The 13,643-nt window shown below is 35.0% G+C and overlaps 1 protein-coding gene across 12 annotated transcripts; it reads left to right on the top strand.

The window, feature by feature from the left end:
• The first annotated feature begins 208 nt into the window (after positions 1-208).
• Positions 209-9,402, top strand: LOC128205176 (uncharacterized). 12 transcript variants are annotated; one of them, XM_052906651.1, is made up of 9 exons: positions 209-279; positions 396-536; positions 1,237-1,326; positions 1,810-1,859; positions 2,311-2,662; positions 3,657-3,747; positions 4,419-4,817; positions 6,978-7,367; positions 9,045-9,402. In XM_052906651.1, the coding sequence occupies exons 5-9, from the start codon at positions 2,348-2,350 to the stop codon at positions 9,341-9,343; spliced, it is 1,494 nt and encodes a 497-aa protein (XP_052762611.1). In that variant the 5' UTR covers positions 209-279; positions 396-536; positions 1,237-1,326; positions 1,810-1,859; positions 2,311-2,347; the 3' UTR covers positions 9,344-9,402. The 12 variants fall into 12 exon arrangements, with proteins under 12 accessions (XP_052762611.1, XP_052762600.1, XP_052762602.1 ...); XM_052906640.1 differs by having other exon boundaries at positions 8,892-9,402; XM_052906642.1 differs by having other exon boundaries at positions 2,303-2,662; positions 8,892-9,402.
• Positions 9,403-13,643: the final 4,241 nt, after the last annotated feature.

Here is a 13,643-nt window from a genome sequence, read left to right as displayed (position 1 = left end):
GTTCCAAGTCAATAAATAAAAAAGTTGTCAAAACGTTCAATCTGTGAGAGTGCAGCTTTAAAGTGTTAGTAATTACCCTCTTAAAAACTTATAACAGCGCCCGTTTTAAGTTAGCCAATCAAGAATACTTGGAAACATGTCATCTCCAATTTAAACAATAACAACATTCAAGCACCTCTTCAGGGAAGTATGAAATATGTTTGGTGTGCATACACCACATTTAAAAGAGTTTTGTGTTTCGGATTTATCATTTGTGAACATGTGAATAAAATCGTCCAGGTGATCATTTAAAATTTGTCATTGTATAAATGTTGTTGTTTTTGTGTACTTTGTAAATAATTGTGTTTTCATTTGCTGGTTTTATCTTGTTTGAAATCATTGTTTTATATATATAGATATGCCAGCATGTCATCTATAAATATTCAGTAACCATACGTTATCTCAAGCTCAAGACATTTGACAGAATGAAGTCACATTTTATTTTGTAATCTTATAATTACACGTGTTTTCGGATGCAGTGTACAAAAATTCGGAAGGTGAGCAAAACTGCTTTTTTATTTTTTATTTTACAAATAGTAGTATCATTTCATTTTTAGAATAACTTCTCTTAAAAGTATCAGAACTCTTTAAAATAAGAACATTACACAAATTCATATCACCATTAAATATTGAGCTAAGCTCGATCCTGTAAGAAGCTTTCGATTTTTCGAGAAATTTGGCCATAATGTTGCTATTAATAGAATAACATAAATTTATGCACCAGTAAATTGTAACCACGCCCCCCCCCCCAGGTCCGGGGTATACCGGGGATAGCCGGGGAAATGGGCCGGGTTTTTACCTTTTAGGTGGCCCCGCAGTGCCGGGCGAATGCGGTGGTTTTGTCGTCGCTTTAAATATAACGGGCAATTGGCCTTACCTAGGGTCCCTGGGGTGCGGGGGCATTTGGCGGGGATTTTACCATCAGTTCGTCCCCGCAGGGCGGGGATTTTAGCCGGGGTTGGCTGGACCGAAAGTCAAAGTCCCCGCTATTCCCCGGACCTGGGGGGCCGTGGTTACAATTGACTGGTGCATTACACCTTCATTTTCTACGCCCTAGTCATGTGTCAGTGGGGCTCATATCTCTTTATAGAATGGAAATACTCGTTTTAAAACAAACTCGAATGCCATTAATGTTTTTGTTTGTATGGAGGTTTAAGGAGGTCTGTTGAATTACAAGTAACGATCTATTTGTTTTAGTCTGCTGTCAGTGCGTGCATTTGTACCGGACAGTTTAACTTCCACTTGTTGATGTGACTCCCGTCGACAAAAAACAGTAGTTTATTCAGTGTGTGTATACCACGTGATAAATTGCGTCATAAATGCTTCGTCAGAAGGCAATATTTTGATTTGAAAAATACTTTAAACAAAGATAACTTTACTATTTCTTCTCCATTAAATTGAAACAAAGTGAAGTCTACGCAACTTACGGAGCCTTCGGTCTTTACCAAAGTTTGATTGAGAGTTTAGTTTCTTTAAACACCTCGACAAACCTTTTCACAATACGGCCGTCTGACGGAGCAATGTCAAAACATGAGTTTGGAAACAGGTTTGTCGAAGTGTTTGATGAAACTAATGACTTCATCAAATTTCAGTAATAAACAAAAACGAGGCTCTTTAAGCGGCACAGACTGCCTTGTTTTATTGTAAATGGTGTTGTAAAAGAAATGTTATCTTTAATATAAGTCTTCATTTTAAGCAAATTGTTGCCTTCCGACGTAGCTTATATGACGTAATGTATCACGTGGTATACACACACTGTTATTGCATTAGGTTTACATTCGACACTTTTTGCCAATGCCATCACAGGCGTGCTACCTCGGGTGAGTTTGTAATAACAGTGACATGATTTTGACTGATTACTTATTTTAACTGCATTCATAGTTTCGTTTAAAAACGGCCGCTTATTAAAAATACAAACAAATCATCAAACCTTTTTTATCTATGTTCGATAAAGTTTCAGTGTTAAGGGTAGAATCTAAAATTATAAGCTAGTAAGAATACCGAAACATTTTACTGATACGTGTCATTTCAATAATGTTCTCTCGTATTGACGTCATGTTTGTGACGTCATATTCTGTATTTGAAAATGCGAAATGCATGACATTAAATGTATACACGTATCTTATGCAAGTTCATAGATATCATCAAAAGACATGCTATATCAGTAAAACTACCTGAAGTGTCATTTAATTGAAATTTATTGTTTCTGTGCAACGAGTGCAAAGCAGATTGTATTTTTGAATGGTTTATGTTGTTTATTTAGGATATTAGTTAAATAAAGTTGCGCTGTCGGTGAATATTCTTTAAAATGGCTTCTCCTGTTTACTGGTTTGAACGGCAAAAAAATCGCAATTGGGTGAAACTAGCAGTTGGATTGATTATTACCAAAAGTGGACTTGCAACATTCGAAGAACAGACAGTGGAAACGTTGAAAAACGACCAAGACCCACTAGGAAGTTCACTTGTTCGCGATATTGGACGGAAAGTACGCAACGCATCAAAATTTGAAGTCTCTGACGTTGAGATTAAACAATGCTTTGAGAACATGCGAGCTTTATTCACTGCACCACAACACCTAGCTGTGAATGCCTCTGCACATGCTACCGTAGCTCAATTGAACAAGGTAAGGGGGTGAGAGTTGTCTAGTGGTATAGGGGTCCCCCTTTCACCGAGATTGTGGATTCGATCACCATCAGGTGTACGTTCTCATGGCCTCTTAAAAAGAACACAGTACTTGTTTCTGCCCAGGATCTTATTATAAGATGCCTACGTGCGTTTGCCATTTTAGGTAGACTACGTACGTTTGCCTCATGAAAATGCCAACAAGCGTTTGCCAAATTTATTTATTTTTTCAAAAAATGCATTTTTGGACAAATTATATCGCACAAAATATTCATAAAACAATTAAAACCATTTTTGAGCAATTACAATAAATACATTTGAACGTGGGTTTTTGTCTAAAGCTTTGACATTTTAACACTACCTACGTGCGTTTGCATTCCTGGACACTATTTTTATCGAAGTGTTCTTGGAAACTACGCAACCATGAATTGTGACCAATACACCGATCGAAGGATAAATCAATGCATTCTTTTTTGCGCTATGTCACTTTAACGAACTTTCGCGTTTTACAAAACTATCGATAAGAAAGTTACCTGGATTGACAATCAGTCGAGCCAGAAAACTACTTGCGTTTGCATTTGTGGTCACGTGACTTTTTTGGTCATCACCATTGAATACTTTGGAAACAGGTTTGTCGAAGTGTTTGATGAAACTAATAACCTTATGAAATTCCGGTAATAAAATACCGGAATAAATAAAAGGCGCGGTTCTTTAAGCGGCATAGACTGCACTTTGGTTCGTTTAAAATGGTGTAGTAAAAGAAAAGTTATCTTTGATTTAATTCTTTATTTTAAGCAAGATATTGCCTTCTAATGAAGCATATATAACGTAATGTATCACGTGGTATACACACTGTATATGTGTCTTTAAATTGTGTGCTGTTGTTCTGCGATCAGATAATGAACATAGTTCTGTGTGCATATTAATTTCATTTATTTACAACTAAACGTTTATCTTAGTAATGCCAAAATAAATATATCACTTTTATTTTGCAGTTGGAGACTGAACAAATGCAGGTCAAACGCACGGACGTCATGGAAGCCATTAATTTTATAGATGAACAACGCTTTAAAGATGTCGAGAATGGTAAGTTGTTTTCGTTGACTTGTTCTGACCAAGATTGCCCGATAAAAAGTCCCGAAAAAGCTAAATTAAAGAGTTGTGGACCTTTCATTTAAAAGAAATGGTCTGAAACTTTTTTTATGTCAAGTGTAGCACCAAGGGTAGCGTTGGTCGACAAAGGTTGTTGTGCTCATACCATAATTCCTAGGATAAGCTTTGTATTTATGCCGTTAGATAGTACTTGGAATTTTAAAGCACATGTTTGTTTTCTAATTGAATTTTTTATTGATAATTTATTTTCGATGAAAGATTTATCAAAGTATAGTTCTCAAAAAATACCATAGGACGATAAAAATACGTCTTATTAAAAAGACGTGGTACTTTGTAAGATGCCCTGAGGAAACCTGATTGTCCATTTATATTTTCATATAGCCATAATATGTTGGTGCATTCAACCAAGGACAGGTTACTTTAAAGCATGTAGATGAATGATTACAAAATGTTGGGTTCAGGGTGCATAAATTGTTTGGTTACATATGAGAATTTCGTGAATCTTTTAATAATTTTATATCATTTACAATGTAGCATTATCTTTGGAAGGGCTCTCCTTTACTGAAATATGTCCCATAAATAATATTTTAACTGTATGGTCGAGTAATTTAGAATTTGGTAATGAAAATTGTATATCTTTTCAGAAGAAAGCAAAGCACTGCTCATTTTTCATTGTGCAGCCGATAAAGCCCTTGCACGTGAAATAGAGGTCGGACTTAAGTCCTTTGGATGTTTTCCAATAATGATGGATATAACGACTATGGACAGGTTTGGTGTACATGCCCTAAATCATTTAGTTGATTCGTGTCGTATTCTTGGTCTGGGTTTGTTTGTTTTCACGAATGAAACCAGTGACCACTTTCGGAAATATGCCAAGAAAGTAATATATGGACTGCCTCCTGACATGTCAAGATTGATAATACTGGTTCTTCAATCTATTACAAAAGAGGAGCTTGGGATAGATGAGTCGTTTACAGGGAAGATATTTGAATATCAAGACAAGAATGATTTCAACATCAAGAGCATTTCCCTTGCAATAAACGGTATGTTTTCTATATATTTACTCTTTCTATCAGTTTTGTACCTGTATTCGGCAGGGTTGATATAATCAAGTTGCTGTTAGTGATGTTTTTGATCTGCAAAAAATGTTCAGTTTTTGTTCAAGGTTACACTTGAACAAACGAATATATTGTAAAATATATTATAGTAGTAATTGCTATATTCACATCGATACAATCTGATACTACAATGAAAACAACAGGGAAAAGCTAAAATGCCAAATTTAACAAAGACTCACTTTAAACGCACCCGGCTAAGAAAAGATGCTTCATATAAGCAAAGGTTTGGCGTCTGGTGGTATTCACCCTACCAAAATAGCTCTTGTGGTTATACTTTTTGCATGGCTATCAAACTTTCAACGCAGCTTTCGGAAATTAGCTGTGCATTTGTACTAAAATGAAGGACTATAAATATTTAAAAAAAAGACTTTGACTTGTCCTTCATTTTGTGCAATTCTCATATCGGATAATGCTCACACATATCATTTATTTACATGTAACTACGTGGTATTTTTTTTTTTAAAGTTTATCATTTAATAGTCTTTGGTTTGTTTTCGAAGGGAATATAGTTTATATAGTATAATATATAATATAGTTCTCAAAATGTATATCAATACGCTAACTTTACGTATGAAAGATAGGTGGTTTTGCTCTGGATACCCCCGAGACACTTGGTATTTCAAGTTTAAAGGGTGCCATATATTGTTCTGTTACATAAAAAAATTGGTTAGTGGTCACCAAGCCGTAGAAGTGGGTTTTCTCCGGGTACTCCAGATTCTCCCACAACACAAGACCACACTCACGCGCAACATCGTGCCAACGAGAGTGATTTATATGAATTGCAATGGCTTGTTTCACAATTGTCGTAACATTAAATAATGCACCAGTCAATTGTAGCCACGGCCACTCCAGGTCCGGGGAATTGCGGGGACTTTGACTTTCGGTCCAGCCAAGCCCGGGTAAATCCTCTGCCCTGCGGGGTCGAACTGATGGTAAAGTCCCCGCCAAATTCCCCCGCATCCCAGGGACCCTAAGTAAGGCACATTCCCCGCTATATTTGGCGCGAATACAAAACCACCGCATTCACCCGGCACTGCGGGGCCACCGGGAAGGTAAAAACACGGCCCATTTCCCCGGCTATCCCCGGTATACCCCAGGACCTTGGGGGCCGTTGTTACAATTGACTGGTGCATAAGTTTAAACTAAACTAATGGAATTTCGTGCTTTTATTGTTATTTTGTATTTTATATATGACATAACATTACTTTTATCCTAAATTATGTTTCATATTAAATTTTCTAGCCGAATGGTATTGTTATTTAAAGATAGCTCTAGAACAAAATAGAAAGTGTAATATCTTTACAGGTGACGTATCGGCAGTACTCATGTTACATTGTGCAGCCGATAAAACCCTTGTAATATATTTACAGGTGACGTATCGGCAGTACTCATGTTCCATTGTGCAGCCGATAAAACCATTGTAATATATTTACAGGTGACGTATCGGCAGTACTCATTTTTCATTGTGCAGCCGATAAAACCATTGTAATATATTTACAGGTGACGTAAAGACAGTACTCATGTTTCATTGTGCAGCCGATAAAACCATTGTAATATATTTACAGGTGACGTATCGGCAGTACTCATGTTTCATTGTGCAGCCGATAAAACCCTTGTAATATATTTACAGGTGACGTATCGGCAGTACTCATTTTTCATTGTGCAGTCGATAAAACCCTTGTAATATATTTACAGGTGACGTATCGGCAGTACTCATTTTTCATTGTGCAGCCGATAAAACCCTTGTAATATATTTACAGGTGAGGTATCGGCAGTACTCATGTTTCATTGTGCAGCCGATAAAACCTTTGTAATATCTTTACAGGTGACGTATCGACAGTACTGATGTTTCATTGTGCAGTCGATAAAACCCTTGTAATATCATTACAGATGACGTATCGGCAGTACTCAATTTTCATCGTGCAGCCGATAAAACTCTCGGTATATCTTTACAGGTGACGTATCGGCAGTACTTATGTTTCATTGTGCAGCCGATCAACCCCTTGTAATATCTTTACAGTTGACGTATCGGCAGTACTCAATTTTCATTGTGCAGCCGATAAAACTCTCGTTATATCTTTACAGGTGACGTATCGGCAGTACTCATATTTCATTGCTCAGCCGATAAAGCCCTTGCACATAAAATAGAGGTCGGACTTAAGTCCTTTGGATTTTTTCCAATAATGATGGATATAACGACTATGGACAGGTTTGGTGTACATGATCTAAAGCATTTTGTTGATTCGTGTCGTGTGTTCAGATTCGGATTGTTTATTTTTACAAAAGAAACCAGTGACCAGTTTCAGAAATATGCCAACAATGCAATGGTTCAACTTCCCCGGGGTTTAATAACACTGGTTCTTCAAAATATTACAAAAGAGGAGCTTGGAATTAATAGAGCGTTTCCCGGGAAGATATTTGAATATCAAGGCAAAAATGGTGTCAACATCCAGAACATTTCCTCCGCACTTAAGGGTACTACTTTTCCATATGTTTGCTTTTAGTCAGTGATTTTTTTGGAATTATTTTTACCGCCTGTGCCATGCAAATCGGGAAAAAAGACTTTGGGAAAAATACAAAATAAGGCCAAAATAGCTAATATAATGGAAAATATACATGTTTTAACTTGTTAATGCATACATTATGCTGTGAAAAAGTAGGTCTTGTTAAGATTGAGTTTAGATTTCAAGAAATTCATTGCTTTTTTATTCATTAACGTAATGTGCATTTATCAAATTGGGAGAAAATCATAAAATTTTGGGAAAAAAGGACAGTTTTTCGCAAGGAGAAACAGCCTTGAGATGGCAGTAAATTGCACCAAAAAAACACTGTTAGTATATATATATATATATATATATAAGGTACTAAGGCTGCAGAAGAATTGATAAATTCAATTTGCCGTTATTAATATAATCAAACTTCTCAGATTTTGTCTACCATTTAAACATATCAATGTATTACAAAGCATGTTATGGTATTTGTTGCACTACATTAATACAATCTTAAACTGATGTAAAAAAATAATGTTATCGGCTCATTTTGAATAAGTTTTAATATACTTTGACATTATAATTTTTTTCAATTGTTTGCTTGTGTAAGTGGCCCGTACGCATAAAAATCGTTCAGTGTGATTAAATACTGCTTGCATTTTTTATTCTCTAAACATAAATCAAAATTTAAATGATTTCAGTTCGAGTTTTCATTACGTTGTTTGCACTACTGACATTAACTTTAAATCATTACAATTGAAACTGTTGATTTAAACCCTTGTTAGCTTTTGACTTAATATTTCTCAGTGTTTGAATCATCCCGTCTTCTTTTATTATGCTTGAAAAAAAGCACAAAATATACTTTAATGCAACTGAAAATGTGGATATTTCAACTGTTGCATTTCTTTGTCAAAGCAGATATCTGTGTGTGTTTGTTCTGTTTATTATGAAACTGAACATTTAAACTAAATGAGAAATACAATGACATATAAAAGCAAATAAACATTATTTTTAACTATGTTAAAGAGACATCTTGCCTTGATATCTCAGCTACGATATCTCTTAAAGATGTACTCTTACTCCCAAATAAGATTCACGACAATTAATAATATTGTTTTAATACTCCAAAAATGATGAATAAATGTCGAAAACAATGGTTCTTATGAAGGATACCGAGTTTAATTTGAAAGAAATGAGCATAAAACACGGTATTTCTTCCTTATAAGACTAAAGTAGATCACAGTAAATATTTTCGCATTCACCAATCATTTAATATTTTGCGTTTTCAGCTTTTAAATACACGGTTACTATCTTGTGATCAGTAGTTAATATTTTCCATAAATGCATTATTTAGTAAGTAGTTAAAAGTTTTATCACTCATAATTTATGTTTGTTATACATGCGTATGTATAGATTTTGAATAAGAGTGTCACTTTAACTGCTTTAAAAGACTACCTGGATATCTCCGGTACGATATCTCTTAATTAAATATTCATTTTTTCTTTCATAGAAAAAAAGTCTCAAACCATTTTTTCATGGATACAAGGCTTGTTCCCATGGTCCATGACTACACATGTTGCGAATAAATACCTGTACACCATATATGCAAAGTGCGATTTCGAGCGCGTTAGAGTCGACACTGTTATCAAGGATGCAATTGCAGGGGCAAGCGCAGTCGTCATCGGAGGCAGTATTGATGGTGGTTACGAATATTCGCCACGAGTATCTACTATATTCACACAAGCAGGATTTAGGAAAATTATTCCAGATGACGTTACGGCAATTCAATATGATCCTACAGTCATTGGAACACTGTACATCTGGATCTACTACGTCGATGAAAACAATATATACCACTGGTTATACTCGGGGCTAGGAAGGAAACCGGATTACAGTGTCTTGGTTGGACCGGATGGCAAAATAAATTATACCAAACATGGAGAAATTTGGATACAGGAATAAGGGACTCGTACACAGATTTTATGTCGGCTACGATTTCTAATTAAACTGTGTTGAACATATGTTATTTTACTTACTTTTATGAGCAAACGACAAACAACAACTGTCATTTTCTCTTTTGAATAGATATTTGTAAATCAAAGACTCAAATCATTCAGTTTTCAATAACATTACAAACGCCTTTCAGCAAGATGGCTCATTTTTTATCACATATTTAAATAACTGTTTACAACTGAGCGTTAGTTTGAATGACTCCCTTTAAAGCGCGTACGCATATTTGAACGTCTCGGATAATACGCTTTCTGTAGATATCACAGGATGTTAAACATAAGGAATATTTGCCAAAGAAATTTTGGGCGAAATGCCTCAAAAATAATTTAACCGATTTCAGTACGATAATTTATATAAGAAATAGTCACGTTATTTTAAAATGTACCCTTATTTTTAAACAAAATCATTTTTCGTTATTACAGTTTTATACAAATTTGGTTTCTTGTGTTAATCTTGTCACTTTATATCACTACGTCATAAATACTAACGGTATAAACTGACATTACAAAGATAATTTGTATTATGTGATAGCACTTTGGGTATGACGAAATTGAAAACACTCTTTTTAATCTAACATGATAAAATAATCCTTTCTACGTGTTGTGTATTCAACGGTACCAACCGGATTTGTCCCTCACTATCATATATTTATAATATTTCTAAACATAGCAACCGGATATGTCCCTCATTATCATTTATGTGTTATATTTTTAAACGTAGCTAGGTGATTTGTCCCAAAATATCATTTATTTGTAATATTCCAAAATGTAATAAGGGTATTTTTTTCAAAATATCATTTATGTGTAATATTTCTTAACGTAGCTAGGTAATTTGTACCAAAATATCATGTATTTGTAATATTCCAAAATGTAACAAGGGGATTTGTCCCAAAATATCATTTATGTGTAATATTTCTATACGTAGCTAGGTGATTTGTCCCAAAATATCATTTATGTGTAATATTTCTTAACGTAGCTAGGTAATTTGTTCCAAAATATCATGTATTTGTAATATTCCAAAATGTAACAAGGGGATTTGTCCCACAATATCATTTATGTATTATATTTCTAAACGTTGGCTTTTGACGTTGTGAGGGTTTTGTGAGTGATTGGTGTTTGTTGAAACTTGATCCTAATGTATTTAAACAAGACAGCTTCTTGCAAAACATAAGAGGCTACTGGGGTTGCTACCATAGTGTCCATTGTTTTTATTTCGCCATGAAACTATATATGTCTGAGCATCTAGTGTCCTACTCAAATTGTAAGTATGTTGCTTATAGTTACTGCTCCAATTTAATGGAAATAGTAAGCATAAGGAGGGTGCTGGAATTAAAGTATGAAATGATGGCATTAGTTTTAGTTTTTTATAGTTATACAAGTAAATTAATATCAAATATAATTGAAATTAGACAATTTCTTTGAACCTTGATATCAAAAGTGTACAGAAAACTCTTCTTCGGTGAAATATGGAGTTTTTTCAGTGAGAAAGAATACTAAGAAGTGAAAATAATAACTTTAAGACCTGATTTTAAGATAAACTGTATTTACCTCCCTTTGACCCAAAAAGAGTTTCTCACTTTCGAAACAACATGTTTTGTCGAAATTGATAATTTGATAAGTCAGGGTTCACCGTTAATGTACCTCATTTTCAAAGACGGATAAATCGAGGAATTGGAAAGTAGTGGCAATGGTCTTTGCATCCATGACCTGAAGATGTTCTCTCCGACAGTGGCGGACGACATGGTCTTGGTGTATTTTTCTAAAACTGGATTGGATAACATGCTAGACATCTGTTGGGACTACTCTAGACGGTGGCGATATTTTTACAATATTTATGCAAAAGCTACAGAAACAAGCTCAGTAGCAAAAAGTTTAAACATAAAAACGGTTTAATGGCACTGGGTAACCGCCAATAACTTAGAACATAAAATCACAAACAAGAAACAAGGAAGAACAGCACAAAACTCCACAAGCAGCACAGTGCATACAATCCAAGTAAATTCTCAGTCGTTGTGTGTAATTTCTCAAGCAGCATTACCTGAACGACTAACATTTTCATGGTCAGAATTTAGTTTCCACTGTTGATTAATACACGCACTTGGGTGTTGTATGTGAAAACACACATCTATCTGCTACAGTATCAATGCGCGAAGCTTGTATTACGCTAAGAGGGACTTATTTAAGCATATGTAGTAGTGGCAATTCACCCGATTACATTGCATATATAAATGTTTAACAGCTCGAACATGTACTATACGCACATATTAAGTAATATCACCGTAAATTTTTGTCAATTGTAAATACGTTTTGCTCTTCATAATTGGTGGATATATATATATATCTATGTTTTAAACTACCCAATATGTAAAGTTTGTTTGAATTTTTAATCTCATTCCAAGTTTTAAGTAGACGCAATTAAAATCTTAAACATTTTGCTCCACCCCCCCCACCCCCCAAAAAAACAAAAAAAACAGGGTGCAGCATCCTCCCAAAACCCTCTACCTTAAACCCTTTTATCATACATACTCGTATAGGGAGTTGTGTTTGAATATAACGAATAAGACGTAGGAGAAGGACCTTTCTGCCACATGCATAACATAGTGATCAATTAGTTAACATTCAAGTCTGCATGTATACTATACAGACAAATAAGTCAGAGGGCAATTATGCATGCATACCGTACTGATCAATAATTCCAAATTCAAGTCTGCATGCTTACCGTAGTCACTTATTCAAAAGTCAAGTCTGCATGAATACCATTATAAACATTTCTTCAAAACCCAGGTCTGCATGCATACCATATAGGTCAGTAATTCAAAAACCAAGTCTGCATGCCTAACATACTGATAAATTCAACAAAAATTTGGTCTCATCGATACTTCAATGAAAAGTTCTTCAACAGCTAAGTCTGCATCTATACTTAGCCGTTCAAAAATTCATAAGCCAATTCTGCATACCAACCGTATTGATCAATTATTCAAAAGTCAATTTGCATGGATGCCACCATAATGAACAGTTCTTCATAAGCCCTTTTTACATACACATATAAGATACCAATCAGTAATTCAAAAGCCACATTGATGCCATGTTCAGCTTTTCTGAAGATACTGTATATGTACAATGCTGACCATCAATGTTAAAACCGAGTATACATTCATTCCATACAGACTAGATCTTCAGAAGCCAAGCGGAAACGGAAACCACTAACTGAACAATTCAAACATGGACTTCCGCTTCCGGTGAAAATACCTGCTGATTTAAACCTAAATAGAGACAATTATGATAGGACTCTTTTCTGGTGACCTGTATTACGTCGGGTGCGGTGTGTAAACACGTGTACGTCGGACCGCAGGTCGAGACTGATACGTGTTTACACACCGAACAAGACGTGATGCAGATCCTATCGTGATACTTTTTTTTACATACCTCACTGTACATTCCTTTTTATTTTTTGGCTAAAATGTGCTTTAAATTTACCGCTATCTGTAAAATGTCCAAACTTGGAATGGCTTGCGCGTATGAATATGTACTTTTGTGTATTAATGTTAAGGGAGGCTACCCCAGCGAAACAAGTCAGAAGTTACAGATTTCACTTTATTGAGAAAACTTAGAAGACAAGGTTTTATATCTCAGCAGAAAAAACACATTTCTTATACGAAAACAATTATTAAATGTCACAGTACAAAAAAACAACAACATTAACGGTGCTTATTTAACGAGTATAAATAAATCGTCAAGACGTAATGCGGCCATTTCTACAAAAGTGAATGTTCGATCATTATATGAGGGAAGTTTGTTAGTCAATCGCTATTACTTTCGATGAAGCGAATTCGCCTTGTTGTATTGACGAGCTGCTCGTGCTTATAAAAGTGTTACAAATTATGATCTTCGAAATGGCAAACACCTAGTGGTCAACATAGATAGGATGCGTTTTCTGCTTCGGGCTTATTCTCATGTTTTATTCGAAAACAATGTTCCTGAATACTAACGTTTACTGGTGGCGTGAGAAAAGTTAGGCCATGTTATGTATTTGAATTTCACTAAAGGGCGCATGCATTGACCAGATAATTACTGTTAAAGCATAGACTACTCTAGTATGATCTGGTGTCTTTCATATTTCATTTATGTATGTGACTTCATTAAGAACTTTGTTTCTAAGTTGTTTGGTTATTCCATAAAAATGCTTTCCATTACTTCACTCGTTTGAATGTTTCATACTGTCAGGACTTTACCATTATCGTGAAATGTTGTAC

Source organism: Mya arenaria, chromosome 10, assembly GCF_026914265.1.
Source record: "Mya arenaria isolate MELC-2E11 chromosome 10, ASM2691426v1".
Lineage (NCBI taxonomy): Eukaryota > Metazoa > Mollusca > Bivalvia > Myida > Myidae > Mya > Mya arenaria.
Note: the sequence above shows the minus strand (reverse complement) of the source record. Positions and strands in the feature narration are given on the sequence as shown.

Excerpts from the sequence above, each read along its gene's own strand:
- LOC128205176 (XM_052906649.1), top strand. The coding sequence starts at position 2,348 with ATGGCTTCTCCTGTTTACTGGTTTGAACGGCAAAAAAATCGCAATTGG. Across the intron at positions 2,663-3,656 it reads CCGTAGCTCAATTGAACAAG|TTGGAGACTGAACAAATGCA; the intron begins GTAAGGGGGTGA and ends TTTATTTTGCAG. Across the intron at positions 4,818-6,977 it reads CATTTCCCTTGCAATAAACG|GTGACGTATCGGCAGTACTC; the intron begins GTATGTTTTCTA and ends ATATCTTTACAG.